Source organism: Rana temporaria, chromosome 3 (assembly GCF_905171775.1).
Source record: "Rana temporaria chromosome 3, aRanTem1.1, whole genome shotgun sequence".
Classification (NCBI taxonomy): domain Eukaryota; kingdom Metazoa; phylum Chordata; class Amphibia; order Anura; family Ranidae; genus Rana; species Rana temporaria.
The window spans coordinates 366,119,704-366,144,491 of NC_053491.1; the positions used below are offsets into that span (position 1 = coordinate 366,119,704).

The 24,788-nt window shown below is 42.8% G+C and overlaps 1 protein-coding gene across 1 annotated transcript in view; it reads right to left on the bottom strand.

The window, feature by feature from the left end:
* Nucleotides 1–24,788, bottom strand: part of LOC120930498 (inositol 1,4,5-triphosphate receptor associated 2) — a 37,541-nt gene that overhangs the window by 2,160 nt on the left and 10,593 nt on the right. The window contains exons 6-9 of the mRNA XM_040341676.1: nucleotides 19,157–19,235; nucleotides 8,965–9,123; nucleotides 2,990–3,107; nucleotides 240–290 (exon numbers count right to left, since the gene is read on the bottom strand). Of these exons, the coding sequence (XP_040197610.1) occupies nucleotides 240–290; nucleotides 2,990–3,107; nucleotides 8,965–9,123; nucleotides 19,157–19,235 (407 nt within the window). The remainder of the gene's footprint in view (nucleotides 1–239; nucleotides 291–2,989; nucleotides 3,108–8,964; nucleotides 9,124–19,156; nucleotides 19,236–24,788) is intronic.

The following is a 24,788-nucleotide window of genomic DNA, read 5'->3' on the forward strand; positions in this document are numbered from 1 at the left end:
TATTAGAACAAGAAGGAGAGGACATTTCAACAATAGGAGACATCAGTGCATAAATCCTTAATAAAATAAGGTCAGTAGCACCAAGGCCCGTAGTATCTAGCCACAAGCCCCAAACTTTTCCAAATTTACCTGGGCAGCCCCTGTGCTGGTAAATTAAGCTTTCCAATCCCAGCATACTACCTATGCTTTTCAGCCAGCAAAATGTAAGCGAAGAGGCTGCATAAGTGACAGGCACTTACCTCTTCTTGCAGGGAGCTGATCTTGTGAATCAAAGCAATGTTCTCCTTGTCCTGAGAAAACAAACATTATCAACTGTCCATGCTTTTCTTAAAAATTAAAGATCCCAACTTGTTATAGGTTCCCCAGACATGGGGGGCAAAAGGATTCTGACATTACAGGAAGGGATTCTTTACAGTAAGAGCAGTTTAGCTGGGAAATGTTTTACTACAAGGGACAATAATGAATAAAATAACACAATATAGAGCACTTTCCTTCCAATTAATTTTTCCCCCCATTGTCATTACTAAATGATGGTGTAGAACTATTTTGCACTGAGGGGGTCCCCCAACATCACCCTTAGACAGAGTTGTTAGTTAGTTTTTCCTTGACCTGTAACAAAGTTGTTGGAGAGCATCATCGAGAGAAGTGAATGGCCTAGCCTAGCTAAAAATAGGTTTATGGCAGTGCACTTACATAAACAATTCAAGTTTCCTATTGTGTAATATTATGTAGTTAAGTGTAAAATATGGAATACATATTGAATACTAGAGATACAGGCTGCAATGTGAGATCTAGCCGCTTTACAGGCTCAATTCAAACATGAAAAATAGTGAACCCTTCCAAAATGTGGGATATAAACTTAACATCAGGATCTCCAAATAGCCAATTTTATAGTGGAATAATCAGTAGAATTTTATACTGACTATTCATATTTCTGATACTACATTATTCAGTTAACGTGTCACTAAACCCACATCATAAAAAAAATAAAAAATAAAAAACACCTCTCAATAAATGGTGATAATTTTTCTGTATTCTGCAAAAAACCTGGTTGATCCTGCTGCTCTCTATCTACACCTTCTGTTCATGTCCCCAATTCAGCATCTCTGGAGGCAATTCTGCACATGCTCAGTTTTCTATCCTGAGCATTTCCGCCCTATCACATCTGAGCAGCTCATGCGAATATAGAGTCACACAGTGGTAAATGACATCCCACTCACTCCCTCCCTCCACCATGCACACTAACCAGCTAAAACAATGGGGGCGAGATATTACATGTAGATGGATGGAAGCTTCATCTCCCTCTTATTCCAAGACACAGGCTGGAGGGGCATGACACAGCCTGTGACTGGCAGAGATCCACCACAACATGTTATTGGCAAAGAATAATATAGTTTTTTTTAATGACAATTTAAAACAGTTTATTGATGTTATTCATTTTTACTCTGTATCCCAAAGGCTGTTTTTTTGTTTGTTTTTTTAACCACTTCATTTCTGGGCACTTAAACCCCCTTCGTGCCCAGACCAATTTTCAGCGCTGACGCATTTTGAATGACAATTGCGCAGTCATACAACACTGTACCCAAATTATATTTTTATCATTTTTTTCCGACAAATAGAGCTTTCTTTTGGTGGTATTTGAACACCTCTGCGATTTTTTTTTTTTGCGCTATAAACATAAAAAAACTGAAAATTTTGAAAACACAATATTTTTTACTTTTTGTTATAATTTCCCAATTTTTTTTAAAAAAAATAAAAAATTTCCCTCGGTTTAGGCAGATACGTATTCTTCTACATATTTTTGTTAAAAAAAAAAAAAAATCGCAATAAGCGTATATTGATTGGTTTGCGCAAAAGTTATAGCGCCTAGAAAATAGGGGATAGATTTATGATTTATTTATTTTTTATTATTTTTTTACTAGTAATGGCTGCGATTTGCGATTTTTTTTGTCAGGCCTGCGATATTTGGGACGGACATGTCGGACACTTTTGACACAATTTTGGAACCATTCACATTTATACAGCGATCAGTGCTATAAAAATGCACTAATTACTGTATAAATGTGACTGGCAGTGAAGGGGTTAACACTAGGGGGCGAGGAAGGGGTTAAATGTATTCCCTCATTGTGTTCTTACTGTGTGGGGGGAGGGGACTGACTGGGGGAGGTGACCGATGCTGTGTCCCTATGTAAAGGGACACAGATCGGTCTCTTCTCTCCCTGACAGCACGTGGAGCTCTGTGTTTACACACAGAGCTCCACGTCCTGCTGTGTCACCGACGATCGCGGGTGTCTGGCGGACATCGCGGCCGCCAGGCACTCGCATTGGCTCCCGAGCGATGCGCCGGGCACGTTGTTTTCCCGCTGCGCGCCCCCAGCGGCGCGCACGGGGAATAACAACAACAGGACGTCTAAAGACGTCCACTCGGCACTTGAGAGCCGCGCTGTGGACGTCTTTCGTCTATAGCGCGGCCCTCTAGTGGTTAACATGTGACCATCAGCAGAGGTCTAGAAGCTCCTCCTGCTTAAGTTTCCCTGCAGACAGGCTGGGAAAGATCTGGGTCATGTGACAGCTGTATTTTGATAAGAAAAAGGGTAGATTTTGTTAATTAAAATTACAGTGCCATCATCTACATACAGAAATAGAGACAATGTAAATTAAACTGTGCGAGTTTATCATCACTTTAATACTGCATGGTGACGTATTAAAAACATATTCAATCAGCTTAGTTAACTCCCACAAGTGCTTTTTTTTACCACTACAATTTCTTTATATTAGACTTTTGAAGTGTACAAATGCAGCAATTTAGAAATTGGATGAAAGGTTTAGCATTTTATATGCAGCTATATAGATCAGACCAAAATGAGGGACAAATGAGAAAAAAGGGAAGAGGGACTTTGTTCCAAATCAGGGACAGTCCCTCGAAATCAGGGACAGTTGGGAGCTATGCAGTACCCTGTGGCACCTCTTTATAAGGACTGTCACTCACCATCTGTTTGTTCTGGGCTACCAGCTTGGCTCTGACCTCCTCCAGAAGATTCATGTTTGATTTCATCTCCTCCAGCTCTCCCTTCAAAACTCGAGCTTTGCTAACGGACTGCTGGGCACTACAAGTTGCAAAACAAGAAAGCCCGGGGTCACAACTTACTGTCAAAATGAATGGCACTGTGACGCACACTACCACAAAGCAACAGTTTGAATGCAGTCTCCTTAAAATTATGAAGCATAAGGATGAGATGAGGAGCTTCTGAAGCAGCCTTTTTACACCATAGGAACCCTTGAAATAATTTTCAGGTCAAAAAGGGAACCCCTGCTGAGATTAATCGATCAGGGATCATTAAAGCGGAGTTACGCCCCAAAAACATTTTTTTTAATTTTAAAGTCAGCAGCTACAAAAAGTGTAGCTGCTGACTTTTAATAATTAGACTCTCACCTGTCCCACTGTCCAGCGATGTGAGCGTATGAAGTCCCACTCCTCTCCCCCCCCTCCACGGTGCCGGCATTCTTACTGTGGGCGCCTGGCTGTAGCTTCACAGTCGGGCACACACTGTGCCCTGTGAATGGCCGGGCAATCTTCTGCGACGTGGGAGCCTGGGAGAAAGTGGGAGCTGGATTCCTCAAAAAAAAAAAAAAAAAAAAGGGGGGGGGGGGGGGAACAACATGCCAAGGGGTCACCATCACTGAAAGCGGAAGTTTCATTTTTGGGTGGATCTCAGCTTTAAGAAAATACCCCCTACATTGGTGGCCAGTAGGAAGCTCTGTTCCCACTAGTACAATTTCTCATGCAACTTTGGGCACAAATGCGCATGACAAGTCACAGCTCATTGATTTCAATAGCACCTGTTGCAATCCGTGTGACTTAAAGTTGCAGCAACTTAGTAAAGGCTCCTGTACTGCTTTGATGCAACTTTGAGTGCCAGAGAATGTAAAGTTGCATCAAATTGGCATTAAAGTCGCACAACTTTGGAGTTTTACTAGTGGGAACAGAGCCTTACAGTCAGCTAAAAAGATCATTGGTGTCATGCTAAAGGCTCTTCCAAGTGGTGAACGACCATGAAATATGAAGGTAACAGAATGTTATTTATCACAGCTCAAGGAACGCCTAGCAACCTCTGGAGAAACCTTGTGCTGTGGTAGATCACTTACTATCTGATGTTGCCTTCATATTTCAATGTCCATCACAAAATGGCTGTTCTAAAGTAAGGTCAGTGGTGGCAGCGTCTGTATGTTTGTCTTGACAAGATGCCATTTAGAGGGTACAATCTCTTGTGTGTTACCCTCATTCCTGCAAGTCACCGACGTATAGTGCGTTCTGAAGGTCAGGTATTGCTAATTTTACAGCTACAGAGAAGGTCAGAGTGAGCAATGGCACTTTTCGTATTTTACTGCCCTGACAGGTTCATGTAACCTGGGCCAGATTCACAGAGCAAGTACGCCGGCGTATCTACTGATACGCCGGCGTACTTTCAAATTTCCCGCGTCGTATCTTTAGTTTGAATCCTCAAACCAAGATACGACGGCATCTGGTTTTCCGCGTCGGGTATGCAAATTAGCGATTTACGACGATCCACGAACGTACGCGCGGCCGTCGCATTTTCTAACGTCGTCTGTAGTCGGCTTTTTCCGGCGTATACTTAAAGCTGTTTTTTTGCGGCGTATAGATAGACTTGCCATGTGGCCGTCGTTCCCGCGTCGAAATTTGAATTTTTTATTTTTTTTGCGTAAGTCGTCCGTGAATAGGGATGGACGTAACTCACGTCTAAGTTAAAAAAATGACGTCCTTGCGACATCATTTCGAGCAATGCACAGCAGGAAATTTCGGGACGCATGCGCAGTTCATTTGGCGCGGGGACGCGCTTCATTTAAATGAAACACACCCCCTACCCGCCAATTTGAATTCCGCCACCAGAAATACACTACGCCGCCGTAACTTAAGGCGCAAATTCTTTGAGGATATGAAGATCCGCCAGGTAAGGTACGGCGGCGTATCTCTGATACGCTGCGCCCATCTAATTATCTGTGGATCTGGCCCACAGTCCTTGCAGTTTGAGGTAGCGGTACCAGACAGACTGGCAGAAAGTCCCTTGTGTAAGGTCTATGCCAGGCTTCTGCTTATCTAGCCTAGGTTGACACTGAATGCAGGCTTGAAATTGTGCAAGTTAAGCTGAACTGGCACGATTTCAAACCAGCATTTCAGTCCAACTTTGGAGGCGATTTGAGAGACATCTGCACGGGTTCATGCACAGATGTGTATTGAAATCGCCCCCGATGACGCCAGTAGTGCAGGAACTACTTTTGGAAATCGGTGCAGCGCACCGATTTGGACGGTGCAGCGCACCGATTTGGACGGTGCTGTTGCCGGCAATAGGCTCCGATTTGGCACGCGATTTGACATGTCAAATTGGCCCAATGTGAAAGAGGGCTCAAAGGAATTATTTATGAATGGCCCACAAGCATCAAACACAACAGTCAACTGACAACTGGGCAAAACAAATACTAGATTACACATGGCTCTTGTATGTAACCAATAAGAAACAACTAGAGTGCTTTGTTCTGTGCAGGAACTTCCTGTAATACAGACCAGTCACTGCTGCCCTTTCTCCTTGTGCAGGGTGACTGGTCATGTATCCGCCTCCTCTGTACAGGACCCCTCCCACAGCTCAGCTCTCTAAACAGGCTGTGTAAAGCCCATTGATGGGGTCTCTGCTAGTGTAACAATGTGATATCTGGGCTTGTAAAGCCATTTGGTGCACATAAAGTAGATTGATATCCCTTCTGGCTAGTGAGGCTATTCAAATACATTTTTTGGAGTTCAGCTTTATACAGAAATAATAAAAAAAAAAAAAAAAAAAAAAAAAAAACCTATGGCATCTGCTGTGCCACTGAGCAGCACGCCCAGAGCGGTTATATAGAAGGCTACAGGTTACAAATTAAAAAATATATGATAACCATTGGGCGCAATGCAAAATATTTCTTCTACTCAACCAAATATGGAACGATCTTGTTATTCACAAAACTAAAGTGGTGAAAAAAAAATGAAAAAAATATTGTAAGGACAAACATTAGCTTTAACACATCATATCCCAAGATTTGCTCTTGGCAAACTTTTTAATTTTCTGTCATCCCAAGAGGTCTGCAGGATTAATGAGTCATGTACATCCTCTGTGTACAGAACTTTGTTAAACAAAATTCCATTTCCATATGTAAATATAACAGTATAGAACAAAATGCGTGAGCTCTGTAGTGTTATTGTTCTGCAGCGACGGCTGCGATACCCCATTTATCATTCCTGTCAGCTGAAGTCCCTTTCCTAGAAAATAAAAACAAATATAAACAGGGGCACAAATCAAATTCTCTGTAAAAGTTCTCACATCAGTAGGTTCATCATGAAGCCAAGGATAGTTATGTTTTAATGGCCCACACACCTCAGACTAAGCAGATAAACTTAAAGGGTATCCAATGTCAATTTTTTTTCTTAACCTCTTTGCCACCGCGCCATAGACAAAAAAAGACGTCTACAGCGTGGTGGAGTTGTTCTGGGAGGACGTCCTCCCAGAATCCTCCTCTCGCGCGCTCCCGGAATGATCCGTGAGCGTCGGGTCTAGAAGACCCGGCGCATCACAGATCGTGGTAAATTGCCGCTGATAGCGGCCGTTTACCACGTGATCGCTCCGTCAAATGATGGAGCGATCACTTGTAAACAAACCGGCGTCATGTGATGACGCCGGTTCCTCTCTGTACCGTGAGGCGAGGGGGGAGAGCGGAAGCAGCAGCAGCTGCTGTGGGCTGGATCTGTGACAAACGCAGTCACAGATCCAGCCATCCATCCCTCCCTGTGCAATACTCTGCAATACCCCCCAATACTCTGCAATACCCCCCAATACTCTGCAATACCTGCTAATATGACAGAAACAAGATTTTTTTTTATTTTTACAGAATTTTCTTTGTGTTTTTTCTTTTATAGCGCAAAAAATTAAAAAACGCAGAGGTGATCAAATACCACCAAAAGAAAGCTCTATTTGTGGGGGAAAAAAAAGGACAAAAATTTCAGATGGGCACAATGTTGTGAGAGCACCGAAAGCTGAAAATTGGTCTGGTTAGGAAGGGGTTTTAAGTGCCCAGTGGTCAAGTGGTTAATTACTGGTGGCAAATGGTAAAAAAAAAAAAAGAATCACGTTTTCACCTCATTTTTTCAGGTAACCAAAAATTGGAATTCCCATAACTTTGTCACTTTGACAATGATCCCCAAGAAGCTATCCATTCCTATGAGCACTGAGCAGGATCCTCCGATTTCTACTTTATTGAAACTGTACCATCTGTCCTCATGTTGTAAAAGCACTGCAAAAACTGTTGACACTATATAAATCCTGTATACTACTACTACTACTACTTTCAAAACTTAAATGTTTTGGCCACAGACATACTATGGGTGTCAGCTAGATATGCAGACAGGACACAACAACCCCCAAAAAATAAAGCAGATCGTGGCACAAACTTAAAGGGCTCCACTAGACTTGGTTTGATTCTATTAGAAGGGAAGCGCTCCATAGGCAGAGATGCAGCATGACAAGCAATCTACTCATTGAGGAACCACACATGAAATTCACTTTCTAAGCTGTCCAACCAATCAAAGCTCCCTTTCGGAGGTTCTCGCAAGGTGCTACAGGTATAAGATGATACATACAAGTCCTGTTGAATTCAATATGTTTATTACATCATAAAAGATCTTGCCAGTGCATTCCAGGGCTTTTAAGCTCCCTTCATCAGGGCTCCTGAGATACTGGATGAAAAAGGCTGAAAACCAGGTACTGGAGTATTCTTGGCACACAAGATATTTATGTCAACATTCATCCCGTTTTCAGCTAGTACACTTTTATTTTGGTACTCTCTCCCGTATCTAGTGCATTGTACCTGGAGCGCCTCCCAGAGGCCACCTTGTGTTTGACAGCTGCCCTAAGGCATTCACATTAAACAAGAAACAACAAACCTTAAAAAAGGGGTTGTAAAGATTTGTTTTTTATTTTCTAAATAGGTTCCTTTTAACTAGTGCATTGTTTGTTCACTTACCTTTTCTTTTGATTTCCCTTCTAAATGTTTTTTTCTTTGTCTGAATTTCTCACTTCCTGTTCCTCCTCAGTAAGCTGTTCTGGCTGACTAACCCCCAGCCAGATGGTGGGCAAGCTTACTGAGGAGAAACAGGAAGTGAGAAATTCAGACAAAGAAAAAACACATTTAGAAGGGAAATCGAAAGAAAGGGTAAGTGAATCTCCCCTGCTAAGCCGTTGTGTTCTGACAGAGGAACGGCCCCTCACTCCAATCAGTGCTCCCTGCCATTGGCAGAGAGCATTGATTGGGAGTCAGCTGGTTACCGTTTTTTTTCAGCATACTTGTCCGATAGACCGACATACACACGGGCCGAATGTCGGACGTTTTTTATTGAATCGGCCGTTGTCTCCCGACATTTAGCCCACGTGTTTGGTGCTTTACTACCCTTCAGTGAGTTCTAACCTGTTAGGATGTAGTGCATCAGACCTTTACCAACCACAGATATAAACAGTATTCAATCAACTTTCATATCCATCTATACACACACACACACACACACACACACACACACACACACACACACACACAGTCTTTTTGGGGTTTTAGGGGATAGAGCCCTTTATAATTCAAGCTCTATAAGCATTAAGTACCATTGTATAGAAGCTTATGCTAAGGTTTTGAGAACCACATACTAATAGAGATGTGGGGTGACAACTGGTCTACCAATAGAGGAACATGGTAACAGAGGCTCATTGAGGCTTCATGGATTCAGGAATTTGACAGTGTTGACAAATTTAAATAAAAGGTCTGTTCCTGCACACACAGCAGACATCTTGGCTACTAGTCCCCAATAGAATCAGCAATATATATATACACATGCATCCCCTGACTACAGAGGTGTGAGAGCACAGGCATTACCTCTTCCACTGGCTGCGCAGCTCTTCATTCTCCTCCAGCAGACGGTGGTTGGTCTCCTCCTGCACCTCTAGGGCGCTCTTCAACTTGCCCTTCTCCTCCTGCAGCTTTTGGTTGTTGTACTGCAAGTCGGCGACGCAGGTAATGAGGTCTGAGGTATCACTGAAGAGACAGAGAAATGAAAACCTGTCATATTATTTATGCCATATTATATTAGATTAATAATAAAAAGACAATGCCATGTGTGCGGCATTTATACCATTGTTGTATAAAAGGAAGCGAGTATAAGGCAATACATAGGGGTACTGCAAAGCAGGAAAGTTCTGTTTTTTTTCTCCATAAAAACTATAGATCAATGTGATTTGCCATTTTTAAAATTGGCCATTAATGTCAGAATAACTGCTTAATAGTTTGCTGCAGAGTCACCATAAGCAGATGCATTGAGAGCAAAGCCTGCATAGTGGATGTTGCCCAGTCAATGAAATCTCAGATTGAAAACATGCAGTCTCCAATGACAAGAAACATCCACAATGCTCCTGAAAACCAGAGATATTGTAATTCTTTTATATTTGTGCATGTTAAAAATAGACAACAGGATATCTATCCACACTTTCAACAAGGGGTTGGCCCACCCTTTGCAGCTATAACAGCTTCAACTCTTCTGGGAAGGCTGACCACAAGGTTTAGGAGTGTGTCTATGGGAATGTTTCACCATTCTTCCAGGAGCACATTTATGGAGGTCAGGCATTGATGTGGACAAGGCAGCCTGGCTCGCAGCCTCCCTTCCAATTTATCCCAAAGGTGTTTTATCGGGTTGAGGTCAGGACTCTGTTCATACCAGTCAAGTTTCTCCAATCCAAACTAGCATTGGCTACATATAATAATTTCTCTAGACCAGCTTCCTGCTAGTGACATCGTTGGGCCATGCCTGAACAATGTGTTTTGGCATGGCCAGTTGTAAACTCCATTGGGGTGAATGTGATAGCACAGGAACATAACTGGAAGACAGGGATAGAATATTGTTATCCTATTACAGGAAGTACAAGGAAGGACCTTCTTGAAAGCATCACCAGCTATTATTTTAATGAAAATTAAATATAGTGAAAAATATTTTAAAATTACATTAGCATGTTAAAGCTTATGGGAGAGATTTTTTTTTTGATCAAGTTTACATCTACTTGTCAAACTAGAGGAAAGTTAGGTGAGAATTTACAGGTGAAACAAGTTAAAGTCTACCAGCATTAAAAACAATATTCATAATTTTTTTTTGGTGTAGTTTGGGGATGGCCAAGTTTAGAATTCTGGATTAGGACTTGACCCTATCAGAAGAGGGAGTTGCATCAACACTGATCTTCTGTGGTAGCCCGAGAATGTTGTTCACGCGTAGAGCCAATTACTGTAAGCTGCTATTGCGGAAGGCCTTTGCATAACGGCACTTACTTTGTTCAACCGAAAGCCTCAAAATGGGGAAGTTGGTGAAGTTTTATGGAAATAAGATGCTTAGCAGATAGGATGGAGATAATGAGCTTCGTAGGGGCACCCCCCCCCCCCCAAACACCATTTAAAGAAGAAACGTCTACAGTAGGCAAAAGGATTTTTCCTTTAGCTAGAGAGGAACCTTTACGTTTTTTGTCTTCTGGATCAGCTGGATCGGCATAGTGTTCTGTATATGGGGGTTTTCTATTTATTCATTTTTTCTGTTGGGTGAACTTGATAGACTTGCATCTTTTTTTTAACCTATGCAACTCTATATTCAGCAAAGTCCTCTAGAATCTGTTGACATTTGGTAGGTGCAGTCCATTTTAGCTCTAAGGAAGCTTCTTGCATTTTGCTGTATTTAGCCTTTCTGTTTAAAGCACATCTACACCAAACAACCATAACATTATGACCAATGACAATTAAAGTGAATATCCATGATTATTTTGCGACAATGGCACCTGAAAGTGGGTGGGATATATCAAGCAGCAAGAAAAAAAAGTTATTCACAAGGGGACATTCTTTGCGTCTACAGGAAAAAGGATTTCCCAAATACGGAAAGGTTTCTTAACAGTAAGAGCTGTGAAAATGTGGAATAGACTCCCTCCAGAGGTTGTCCTGGCCAGCTCAGATTGCTTTAAGAAAGGCATGGATACTTTCCTAAAAAATGTACATAATATAACTGGGTACTAACATTTAAACTAACAGGTAAAGAAAGTTGATCCAGGTAAAATACAATTGCCTCTCGGGGGATCAGAAAGGTTTTTCCCCCCCCTGCTGTAGCAAATTGGATTGAGCGTTGCTGTTTTTTTCAACCCAACTATGTAACTCCAGCACTTTAGACAGTGCTAGCAATTTGGACTTTACGTAAATGAGTAAAAGCCAACCATTGTAAGTAAGCCCCCTGTTAAATTGTTTTCTTCAGGCTGCGTTTTGACCCCATCATCTCATCAGGTTGCCAAGAGCTTCACAAACCATTACTCACAACTCTGCACTATTTGCTGCTCCTTAATGCACCTTTTTGGAGCCCAGATTGGATTCTTATTGATTCCAATGGAACTTTTCTTCAGAGATTTCAAATATGTGTTCTTTAGTCATATATTTAAAACTAACCGCAAGGAAAAGATTATGTGCTGTACAGAGCATTGCCGATAATAAAAATGTTATAACACTTCCTCCCTCTGCTGGACAAACTGTGTATAGCGGATCTATGCACAAAGTTGTATTGATCAACTCAAGCTATTAAAAGGCCAAGTCATTTTTTGGCAAAAATAAATAAAAAATTACACAACAAATGCACATATATTTTCAGAAAATTTTTCACTTTTTTTATTTATTTTTTGCAAAATGAGCCTGCAAAGCCTTGTAACCACATGGCAATGCCAGACACCTGAAGACTCTTCTGATCCCTGTCTGTGCAGTGGTACAGGTGTCTTTGGGACTATGAGTACAGTGATCACTGCACTTATGTTGCCTTGAAAACTACAAGTCCCATGTGCTGCAGTGAAGCACCACACAGCTACCCGATTGCAAACCTGAAAGCTGTTGTGGGGGGAGAAGAACCCATGTCTGGGTGGGAAGGTGTCTACTTGGCACCATGCTACACTGTAAATATGGATGCAATATCATCCTAAAAAAGGTGGACTTAAGGTTTAAAAAGATGCAAATCTACTATTGCTATGGTGGAAGTACAGGTGATACACCAGAAAAGTAACACAACCTTTAAGAGGCTCTGTTATATAACACGTGAATCCCACCCCCAGATAAAATAGGTTTTATTCATGGGAGTAGAAAATGTGTATGTGTATATGTATATGTATATGTATATGTATATGTATATGTATATGTATATGTATATGTATATGTATATGTATATATATATATATATATATATATATATATATATATATATATATATATATATATATATATATATATATATATATATATATATATATATATATATATATATATATATATATATATATATATATATATATATATATATATATATATATATATATATATATATATATATATATATATATATATATATATATATATATATGCAGAGCTTTTTTTCTCAGAAAATAGGTGCAGGAACTCAACCATGAACCTGTTCAGATTTCAAAAACAGTAGAAGGGTCTTAAAGGGGCATTAAATACCAGAATTGCATTACATACAGAGTGCAGAGTTCAGGGGGTTACACACAGAGTGCAGAGCTGTCACTTGTAAACACAGACTTCTGTGTTTACAAGTGATTGTAGTGAGCGGGCACCAAAGGGTCTGAGCCAAAGGTGGTGGAACTGAGTTCCCCCCCAAAAAAGCCCTGTAATTATATATATATATATATATATATATATATACATATATATATACATATATATACATATATATACATATATATACATACATACATACATACATATATATACACACACACATATATATACACACACACACACATACATACACATATACACTTTTATTTTTTTTAACAAAAAAATAATAAATCACACAATACAGATATCAGTCACAGGTGAGTCTGGCAAGCTGAATAACGATTTCTAATAGGCACATTGCAGGGATGTTGCGAACCTATAGTGACGGACATGGCCAGTGTGCAGATACAGCAACTCCGCAGAGGGATAGTAGGAAACCATCATAATGGGCACTGAAGGTGTGCAGATCCAGAAAAGCAGCAAAGAAATGGTGAGAACCCCTCGTAATGTGCACACCAAGAGTACAGACTTAGAAAATCAGAGTGGGAATGGTAGAAATGCCTTCTAATGGAAACGCGTGTCAGCCTCTCATTGGCCTTCATCAGTAGAATGAGTAGAAAGTGATCTACTGATGAAGGCCAATGAGAGGCCGACACGCGTTTAGAGGGGAGGAGTCTGACATCAGGCAAAGCACCGTGAGTCTAGATCTGCGGTGAATGAGCTGGTGATTTGATACAAGAAATAACAATAAAAACAACATGTAAGTAACTTTTTAGGGGGGCTATTTGATAAAATTTAAAAGCAGAGAACACTATGGTACTTGTGTTTTTTGTTTCATGTCCTTAACCCCTGGATATATAAGTGAAATGGATTATTAAAAAGCGAATGGAGGAAGGTGGTGTTTGGAGACAATTCAAACGTTGATTACCCACACAGAGGTGCAGTCTGGAGACTGTAGGAATCGCTACCATTGGTAAAGTGGATTCATCATGGTGGACACATGGAGTGATCTGTCTATGAGTTTTATACTCATCCTTGAGGTGAGCAGGCATTTTAGCAGGTGGTGGTGTGTACTGAACATTGGATTCATTTAAAATATGATTTTTCACAGCGGTGACAGCTTTGGAAACCTACATATGAACCGTTTCTTTTTTTTTTATATATAATTTTTTTTTTTTTCATAAATTGTTTTATGGAATGTATAATTATTTGTTTATCTAAGATTTATAGATACGCAGCACTGCACTATTTTCACAAAATATTACAGTAGGTGTGGTGTATCACTATAAGTGTTCAGCAGCTGTGTAGACACTCAGAGGGGTATTTAATTTTTTTTTTTATGTCATTATGGGAGTAATTTATTAGTATTGTGGCGCTGATTGTTTTTCTCACAATGGGAATGACTAAACAACAATAATTTAAGGGGCTGTTGCAGACAAGTATAACAAGTTCTTCTTTTGTACACGATTCTACGCAATCATTCACGGAGACCTGCAGAGGGCAGAGCTGGAACCTGGGAACACACTGGCTGTCTTTGACAGGCTCAGTAGAAGGACAGTTACAATATTAGGTGACACGGGGCAGCGTGAGGAGCAGCCAGGTACAGAAGATGCCAGCATGAAAATCACAACCACTCAGTAGGCACACGAGTCTTGTTTAAATACAAAAATGCTCATGCATGAAAGATTAGCACAGAGCTTCAACTGATGAAAAGGTCCCAAATCTCTAAACCTGAGGGAAGAAAGACTCCATACCTGAACGTATAACAGAGTGCGGTCTCTCATCGCTCTCCGTCACCTAACCTCCGCCAAGCGCTCAGAGAAACAAACTCTCTTCATAGCAACAGAGGGAACTTATCTCACTACATCATATTTCAAAGAAAGTCAAACAGTTGCCACAGCATTGTCAACATCGCAAGAGGACCTGTCACATTGTACATTTCTTGTGACATAAAGTGATATAGATAGAGCTCTCTCTCTCTCTCTCTCTCTCTCTCTCTCTCTCACACACCTCACTTTTTCTTTTTTTTTTTTATAGCCTAGGCCAGGGATATGCAATTAGCTGACCTCCAGCTGTTGCAGAACTACAACTCCCATGAGACATAGCAAGATTCTGACAGCCACAGGCATGACACCCAGAGGCAGAGGCATGATGGGATTTGTAGTTTTGCAACAGCTGGAGGTCCGCTAATTGCATATCCCTGGCCTAGGCCATCTTTATGTAGAGCAACAATTTTTTTTTTCAGATCCTCAGAGAATTCTTTGACATGAGGTGCCATTTTAAGCTTCCAGTGACCAGTATGAGCGATAGCACCAAATTTAACACACCTGCTCCCCATTCACACATGAGACCTTGTAACACTAACGAGTCACATGACACTGGGGAGTGAAAATGGCTAATTGGGCCCAGTTTGGACATTTTCACTTAGGGGTGTACTCACTTTTGTTGCCAGCGGTTTAGACATTAATGGCTGTGTGTTGAGATATTTTGAGGGGACAGCAAATATACACTGTTATACAAGCTGTACACTCACTACTTTGCATTGTAGCAAAGTGTCATTTCTTCAGTGTTGTCACATAAAAGGATATAATAAAATATTTACAAAAATGCAAGGGGTGTACTCACTTTTGTGAGATACTGTGTGTGTGTGTGTGTGTGTGTGTGTGTGTGTGTGTGTGTGTGTGTGTATATACACACACACACACACACACACACAAAAAAAAAATAATACTAAATAAATATTGACATTTTCCACATTTTGTCATGTTACGGTTACAGCCAAAAACCTAAATGTATTTTATGTGATAGTCCAACACAAAGTGGCACAAAATTATGAAGTGGAAGGAAAATGATAAATGTTTTTCATTTTTTTTTTTTTTTACAAATAATTATCTGAAAAGTGTGGTGTGCATTTGTATTCAGCCCCCTTTACTCTGATACCCCTAGGTAAAATCTAGTGCAACCAATTGCCTTCAGAAGTCACCCAATTAGTATATGGAATCCACCTTTGGTAATTTCATCTTAGTATATATACTCCTGTTCTGTGAAGCCCTCAGAGGTTTGTTAGAAAACCTTAGTGAACAAACAGGCCAAAATGAACACACCAGGTAGGTCAGGTATAAAAGTTGTAGAGAAGTTTAAAGCAGGGTTATGTTATAAAAAAAATATCCCAAGCTTTGAACATCTCACGGAGCAATGTTCAATTCATTATCCAAAAATGGAAAGAGTATGGCACAACTGCAAAACTAGCAAGACATGCCCATCCACCTAAACTGACAGGCCGGGCCAGGAGAGCAATAATCAGAGAAGCAGCCAGAGGCAAATGGTAACTCTGGAGGAGCTGCAGAGACCCACATCTCAGGTGGGAGAATCTATTAGTTGTGAACTCCATAAAATCTGGCCTTTAGACCCCTTTCACACTGAAGCGTTTTTAGAGTTATTTTAGGGTTAAAAATAGCGCTATTAAAATGCTCCTAAAACGCTCTCCATGCATCTCAATTGACCCTTTCACACCGAGTCCTGCAAGCAGCATCTTTGGAGCAGCTTTTGGGCGCTGAAAAAAACGCTCCAAAAACGCCCCTCTCCATTGAAATGAATTGAAAGCGCTGTAAAAACGCCTTACCCTTTCACACTGAGGCACTGCAAAAACGCCCTAAAACGTTAGGGTCTTAGCGGTGCTTTACCAGCACATTGGGATTGCAGATGAGGCTACGCTCGAAAAACGCCCCAGTTTGAAAGGGGCCTTATGGAAGGGTTGCAAGAAGAAAGACATTAGAAGTCCCGTTTGCAAGAAGCCATGTGGGGGGACACAGGAAACATGTGGAAGAAGGTGCTCTGGTCAGATGAGCCCAAAAATTTTACTTTTTGGCCTAAAAGTAAAATGCCATGTGTGGCTGAAAATCAACGCTGCACATCACCCTGAACCTACCGTTCCCACTGTGAAACATGGTGGTGGCAGCATTATGTTGTGGGGATAATTACGTCTGGATCTCCTTCAACTTGCCGCCCAGGTACTGACCGACCGACAGGTGATCAATCCCTCGGTGTCCGGCTACCTTGATCCCCGGTGGTTTATCCAGGCCCTTTTGGACCATCAGCCTCTCATTTGTGCTCCTCAGACCGACTCCCCACCGAACAGCAGTACAGCTTGGGATCTTCAAGAATGGGAACTCAGTCACTCACTGGTTCCTCGTCGCTGTTCAGATGCTCCGGGCCATCATGGCCCTGGAACCAGGAACACCGCGTGACACACATGGGCAGGTAGGCCATAACGCTGGGGTGCCGTGATGTGGCCACCCTAAAGGTGGGTGCCACACTGGAAGAAGACGACCCAGAACCAATGGCGTCTGCCCCATAAATACCCCTCCCCAGCATGTCCAGCAGAGACAAACCCCCGTGATTGGCTGCTGGCAAGAGCACCCAAACCTTGACTCCACTACTGCCACCTGCAGCACCGGGGCTGGAAGAACACCCCAGTACAGCAGAATGGACTCACAGCCCAGCCAAGCCGAGACAGAGACCGCATTTTGCTGCTAACAATCTGGATCAGAGTTTAACTACACTCTGATCTACACATAAATTTAACTAGCACCGATACTACAAAGTACATAGGCGCTACACATACAAACTCCATTTACTAGATAGGCGACTTCTGAGGGCAACTGGTTCAACTAGATTTTAGTTAGGGGTATCAGAGTAAAGGGGGCTGAATACAAATGCACGCCACACTTTTCACATATTTGCAAAAAAAAAATAAGAAATTAAAAACATTTATTATTTTCCTTCCACTTCACAATTATGTGCCACTTTGTGTTGGTCTGCTTGTTTATCTGCTTGTTTATTGAATGCAGACATTAAAAAAAATAGGTTAGCATTTTCATAGGTAGTTCATCATTGACAGCCCTTGCATTCATCCCATGGCCCAGCACAGGGTCCAGAGAGAGACGGGAGATAAGAAATAAATATACACTCAACGGCTTCTTTATTAGGTACACCTGTTCAATTGCTAGGTAACACAAATTACTAATCAGCCAATCGCATTACAGCAACAATGCATTTAGGCATCTAGATGTGCTGAAGACTACTTGCTGAAGTTCAAACGGAGCCTCAGAATGGGGATGCAAGTAACTTTGAACGTGGCATGGTTGTTGGTGCCAGATGGGCTGGTCTGAGCATTTCAAAATCTGCTGATCTATTGGGATTTTTATGCACAACAATCTCTAGGGTTTACAGGGAATGGTCCGAAACAGAGAAAATATCCAGCGAGCGGCAGTTGTGTGGACAAAAATGCTTTGCTAAAGTCACAGGAGAAGGGGCAGACTGGTCCAAGATGATAGAAAGGCAACAGTAACTCAAATAACCACTTGTTAGAACCAAGGTATGCAGAATACCATCTCTGAATGCACAACACATCAATCAGACTTTGAAGCAGAAGTTCACACCGGGTGCCAATCCTGTCAGCCAAGAACAGGAAACTGAGGCTACAATTGGCACAGGCTCACCAAAAATTGGACAACAGAAGATTGGAAAAACGTTGCCTGGTCTTATGAGTCTCAATTTCAGCTGGGACATTCAGATGGTAGGGGGTCAGAATTTGGTGTAAACAATATGAAAGCATGGATCCATCCTGCCTTGTATCAATGGTTCAGGCTGGTGGTGTAATGGTGTGGGGGATATTTTCTTGGCACACTTTGGGCCCCTTAGTAGCAACTGGCCATCATTTAAATGCCACGCCTTACCCGAGTATTGTTGCTGACCATGTCCATCCCTTTATGACTACAGTGTACCCATCTTCTGATGGCTCCTTCCAGCAGGATAATGCACCGTATCACAAAGATCTAATCATCTCACCACTGGTTTCTTGAACATGACAATGAGGTCACTGTACTCCAATGGCTTCCACACTCACCAGATCTCAATCCAATGGAGCGCCTTTGGGATGTGGTAGAATGAGAGATTCTCATCATGGATGTGCAGCTGACAAATCTGCAGCAACTGTGTGATGCCATGTCAATATGGACCAAAATCTCTGAGCAATGTTTCCAACACCTTGTTGAATCTATGCCACAAGGAATTAAAGGCAGTTCTGAAGGCCAAAGGGGGTCCAACACGCCGAACACGGTACTAGCAAAGGGCACCTAATAAAGTGGGCAGTGCGTAATATATATTTTATTTCTCTAGTGACACTAGCTGTATGCCTAGAGATACAAATACTACTGTAACAAAGTAACAGTCCTGATTTTCTGGTGTCCACCAATTAGGCTGAGCTAGCGTTGGTTTATCTGTACAATCTGGTTCATTCACCTGTAATGAAGTTTCTCATGTAAATAAATCAATACAGAACATAGATATTTTAAAAGTGTTGGAAATTTCAAAACCGTTCATTAATTGACATTACTGCATGTGATCCTGGCTTGGAGGGTTAGGTCTAATACACATTTTACAGGTATCATAAAATATACAATGACGCTTTATAGGGAGCAATAATTTCACTTACAGATCCCGCGAGATGTCACCACCAAATGCCTCCAGACTGCCAGATGTGATATTCATGGTGGTCCCAGAGATCCTGCGAACTGCATAACACAGACACCAACTTAGAACTATAAAATACAACTTAATATGTAAAATCTTAACATCTGAAAAAGATAAAGAGAATGAGCACTCTACGCCTTGCTCTAATGCCGCGTACACACGATCATTTTTCGGCTTGTAAAAAACAACGTTGTTCAGCCTCTAGAAAAAAAACAAAGTTTTTTCCAACTTCATCATTAAAACGACATTGCCCACACACGAGAAGCGCGGTGACGTACAACACGTACGACGGCACTATAAAGGGGAAGTTCCATGCGGATGACGCCACCCTTGGGGCTGCTTTTGCTGATTTTGTGTTTGTAAAAGACGATTTGCGCTTTTCTGTCCGTTACAGCGTGATCAATGTGCTTACTCCATCACGAACGGCAGTTTTACCAGAACAAGCGCTCCATCTCATAACTTGCTTCTAAGCATGCGTGGGTTTTTCACGTCCTTAAAGCCTACACACGATAATTTTTTACAACCTGAAAAACGACATTGTTTAAAACGTTGTTAAAAAATATAGCACGAAAAATGCTGTGAAGCCCACACACGATCATTTTAAATGACATTTTAAAAAAAACTTTGTTTTTTAAAAGCCGAAAAATGATCGTCTGTAAGCGGCATAACTCTCCTTTCCTGAATCACTCTGCTCTTTCTACATCTAACCATCTAAACAGAATGCAAGGATTTGAAAATCTCATAAACCTATATATTTTATTCACAAAAGAAAACATATCAAAAGTCTAAACTGTAAAATTTAACCATTTTAAGAAAATTTGTTAAGTAATTTGGTCATTTTGAAATTGATTGCAGTAACACGTCTCAATTGTTTTTGGGGACAGGGCCATGTTTACTATGGTATGAGAATCCCCTCTTTTATAACCAGTCTAAAAATGCTTTGGAACTGAGGAGGCCTATTACTAGAGTTGTGGAATGTTGTCCCATTTTTGTCTGATACAAGATTCTAACTGCACAACAGTCCTGGGTCGTCGTCATATTTAAAGAGGAGTTCCACCCAAAAAAAGGGATTTTTAATACAGCTTACCTGTAAAATCCTTTTCTTGGAGTACATCACGGGACACAGAGCGGCATATTCATTACTATGTGGGTTATATGGAGTACCTTCAGGTGATGGACACTGGCAATCTCAAACAGGAAGTTCCTCTCCCTATATAACCCCCTCCCATAGGAGGAGTACCTCAGTTTTGTAGCAAGCAGTATGCCTCCCAAAATGGTCCCCATAAGAGGGGTGGGAGCTCTGTGTCCCGTGATGTACTCCAAGAAAAGGATTTTACAGGTAAGCTGTATTAAAAATCCCTTTTTCTTTCTCGTACATCACAGGACACAGAGCGGCATATTCATTACTATGTGGGATGTCCCAAAGCAATGCTTACAATGAGGGGAGGGAGAACATCTTCCCAAGACAAAAGGATTTAATTTAGAGATATACTCAAATCATAATAAATCCAACTTAGTTGAGAAAAATAATTTTTAAATTTAACTCAAAAAGGGAGCCCCCGGAATCCGAGGGTCTCAAACTGCAGCCTGCAGCACTGCCTGCCCAAAGGCTGTATCAGTATTCCTTCTTACGTCCAACTGGTAGAATTTTGTAAACGTGTGGACAGAAGACCAGGTTGCCGCCTTGCAAACTTGAGCCATAGAGATCTGGTGGTGTGCTGCCCAGGAGGCGCCCATGGCCCTAGTAGAATGAGCCTTTAATGATAACGGAGGAGGCAACCCTTTCAAGCCGTAGGCCTGAGTGATTAACTGTTTAATCCATCTCGAGATGGTGGATTTTGCAGCTGCCTGCCCCTTCTTGGGCCCATCCGGTAAAATGAACAACACATCTGTTTTCCGGATCTTCTCTGTAGCTTTAAGATAGGCCTTCATGGCCCTGACAATATCCAAGGTATGCAGCAACCCTTCCTTTCTGGAAGTAGGTTTAGGGAAGAAGGATGGTAATACCAAATCCTGGTTTAGATGAAAACTGGATATAACCTTCGGTAGGAAGGAAGGATGAGGGCGGAGAACGACCTTGTCCTTATGTAAAATAAGATATGGTTCCTTACAGGATAAGGCTGCCAGTTCCGATACTCTTCTGGCGGAAACTATGGCGACCAAAAATACTAACTTCCTTGTTAGTAAAACCAAAGGAATTTCAGCCAACGGCTCAAAAGGTTGTTTCTGTAAACTTGACAGAACAAGATTTAAATCCCACGGACAAAGCGGGGATTTAACTGGAGGATTAATACGCAAGACCCCTTGAAGGAAGGTCTTAACTAGCGAGTGGGTGGCCAGCGGCCGCTGAAACCACACTGACAAAGCTGAAATCTGTCCTTTGATTGTGCTTAATGCCAGTCCTTTATCCACTCCTAGCTGGAGAAAACTTAATACTCTATCGATGGTAAACTTGCGAGAAAGCCATCGCTTGGACTCACACCAGCCTACATAGGCCTTCCAGACCCTGTAATAAATCACCCTAGAGACCGGTTTCCTGGCTCTGATTAGGGTAGAGATTACTTTCTGAGACAGACCTCTACCCCTGAGAATCAGGGATTCAGCTTCCAGGCCGTCAAATTTAGATGCCGTAAGGCAGGGTGGAGGATCGGACCTTGCGATAGCAGGTCTGGCCGTAGAGGAAGAGTCCAAGGGTCTCCCACTACCATCTTCAGGATTAGTGAATACCATGCCCTTCTGGGCTATGCTGGAGCTACCAGGATGACTGGTATGTGCTCCACCCTGATCCTGCGCAGCAGGCGGGGTAGTAACTGGAGCGGGGGAAATGCATAAAGAAGTTTGAACTGATGCCAAGGGCAAACTAACGCATCGGTTCCGCAGGCTCTGGGATCCCTTGTGCGGGACATGAACCTGTCTAGCTTCTTGTTTAGTCTCGATGCCATGATATTCACGTCCGGCACTCCCCACTTCTGGCAGAGTGTCTGAAAGACCTGTGGATGCAGAGACCACTCCCCCGGCAATAGAGTCTGGTGACTTAAGAAGTCCGCCTGTAGGTTGTCCACTCCGGGAATGAATATAGCCGATATGCAGGGCACATGGGCTTCTGCCCACAAGAAAATCAAGCTCACTTCTTTCTGAGCGGCTTGACTCTTGGTTCCCCCTTGGTGATTTATGTATGCCACCGCCGTGGCATTGTCCGATTGTATTCTCACCGGGAACCCCTGCAGTTTGGACGTCCAAGCCCTGAGGGCTAGTCGGGCAGCTCTGAGCTCCAAGATATTGATGGGCAACTGCTTCTCTGCCGCTGCCCAAGTGCCCTGTCGAGTGCAACCATCCAAAATTGCTCCCCAGCCGATCAGGCTGGCGTCTGTGGTTACTATCTTCCAGGTCACAGGACTGAACGTCTTTCCCTTCAGGAGATTCTGAGGGTTTAACCACCAAGATAGACTTTGCCGGACTCTTGGTGAGAGTGGCAAAGGAATCTCCAAGGCCTGAGGCCTCTTGCTCCATGCTGACAGGATGGCTGCCTGCAGGATGCGAGTGTGGCTCTGAGCATACGGTACCGCCTCGAAGGTGGCCACCATCTTGCCTAGTAGCCGCATACATAGGCGAACAGTTGGCTTTCTCTTGCTCAGAACTATTTGTATTAGCTCTTTGATGGCCTTGACCTTTAATAGAGGTAGGAACACCTTCTGTTGTTCTGTATCCAATCTCATGCCGAGATATTCCAGCTGCCTTGTGGGCCGAAATGCTGATTTGTCTCGATTTAGGACCCAGCCGAACCTCTCGAGGTACTGAACCGTGAGGGCGACTGCTCGTTCCAGGCCAGGAAACGAGTGGTCTACGACCAAGAGGTCGTCCAGGTAAGCTAGGACCGTGACCCCTTGGGTCCTTAGATTGGCTAGGATTGGGGCTAGGACCTTCGTGAATACCCGGGGGGCCGTAGCCAACCCGAAGGGGAGCGCCACAAATTGGAAATGACGCTGAGCCACCGAGAAGCGTAGAAATACCTGATGTGGCTGAAAAATTGGCACATGAAGGTAAGCATCCTTTATGTCTATGGACGCCATGAAGTCGTCCTTCTGGAGCACGGCGACAGCTGACCGAATAGTTTCCATCCGGAATGAGCGGACCTTTAGGTACGCATTTACTCCCTTTAAGTCCAAAATTGGCCTGACATCGCCGTTGGGCTTTGGGATGATAAACAGGTTGGAGTAGAACCCCAAGCCCTGTTCCTGGACTGGTACTTCTACTATCACCTTCTGGCACAGCAGATGATTCAATGCCGCCATCAACGCGGCTCCCTTCACCGGGTCGCCTGGTACTCTTGACTCCTGGTAATGAGGAGGAGGGAATTCTGAAAATTCTAGTTTGTAGCCCGTGGCCACGGAAGACCGTACCCAGCAGTCGGGAATGCTGGCCTCCCAAACTTCTGCAAAGAGACGTAGCCTTCCCCCCACCATCGTGGGTGGGGGCGCCCCTTCATAAGGCCGACTTGGGGGCTGGCTTTGCAGGCTTGCGGTACCATCGCTTCTTGCCCCCAGTGGCTTGGCCTTGTGGCTTATTGTTAAAGCCTGATCTTGCAGGAGGCCGTCGATACTGTCTGGTATTAGAGGGCCCCTGTCCCGGGGAGGGCTGGCGCTTAAACGCGGGCCCTCTGGCTTTCTTCTTGACTGGCAAGAGAGTGCTTTTGCCGCTTGATATAGTCTGAATATATCTATCCAGATCTTCTCCGAAGAGTCGTCCTCCATGGAAGGGAAACCCTACCAGGAGCTTTTTGCATGGGGGCTCAGCCTCCCAACTCTTCAACCATAAGAGCCTTCTCATATGGATTAGAAATAAGGATAAACGTGATGCCTGCTGGATGGAGTCCTTGATAGCATCCACCGTAAAGCATATAGCCCTCGGTATATCCGAAAATTCCTCTGCCTGCTGGGCAGGGATAAGTTTAAGCATTTGCTTAGTCTTATCTGATAATGCTTGGGTAATTCCAATAGCAGCCACAGCGGGCTGAACTATCGCCCCTGCTGAAGTAAAGGAGGCTTTCAGTAATGTTTCCAAGCGTTTATCAACCGGATCCTTAAACACCTGTACGTTTTCCACCGGACAAGTTAAAGATTTGTTCACATAGGAGATGGCTGCGTCCACCGCCGGGGGCGCCCATCTTTTGGAGAATTTCTCCTCCATAGGATATAAAACAGAGAATTTTTTAGGTGGTAAAAAGACTATCTGGCTTAATCCAATCCTGAAACATGACCTCCTCGAGTAGAGGATGGATCGGGAAAACTGCGTTGCTTTGAGGCGTTCTTAAAGAGCCTAAAGCTGAAACCGCCGATACTTGAGGTTCTGGTATGGGTAACTTAAATGCCTCATGGACCATGTCCGTTAAGGCCTGAACCCACAAACTTTCCCCTTGGGAGGCTGAACCAGACCCCTCAGTATCCAGATCCTCGATCTCTGAACCACCCTGGTCGAAAGCGTCAAGTCTATCCAATTCCCCCAGGGAAAGGATTTCTGTGTCTGAGGGTTCTTGCTCGGGTGACGGAGACCTAGTCCGCTTTCTACCCGATATAGCTTTAGCTATCCTTTTTGCC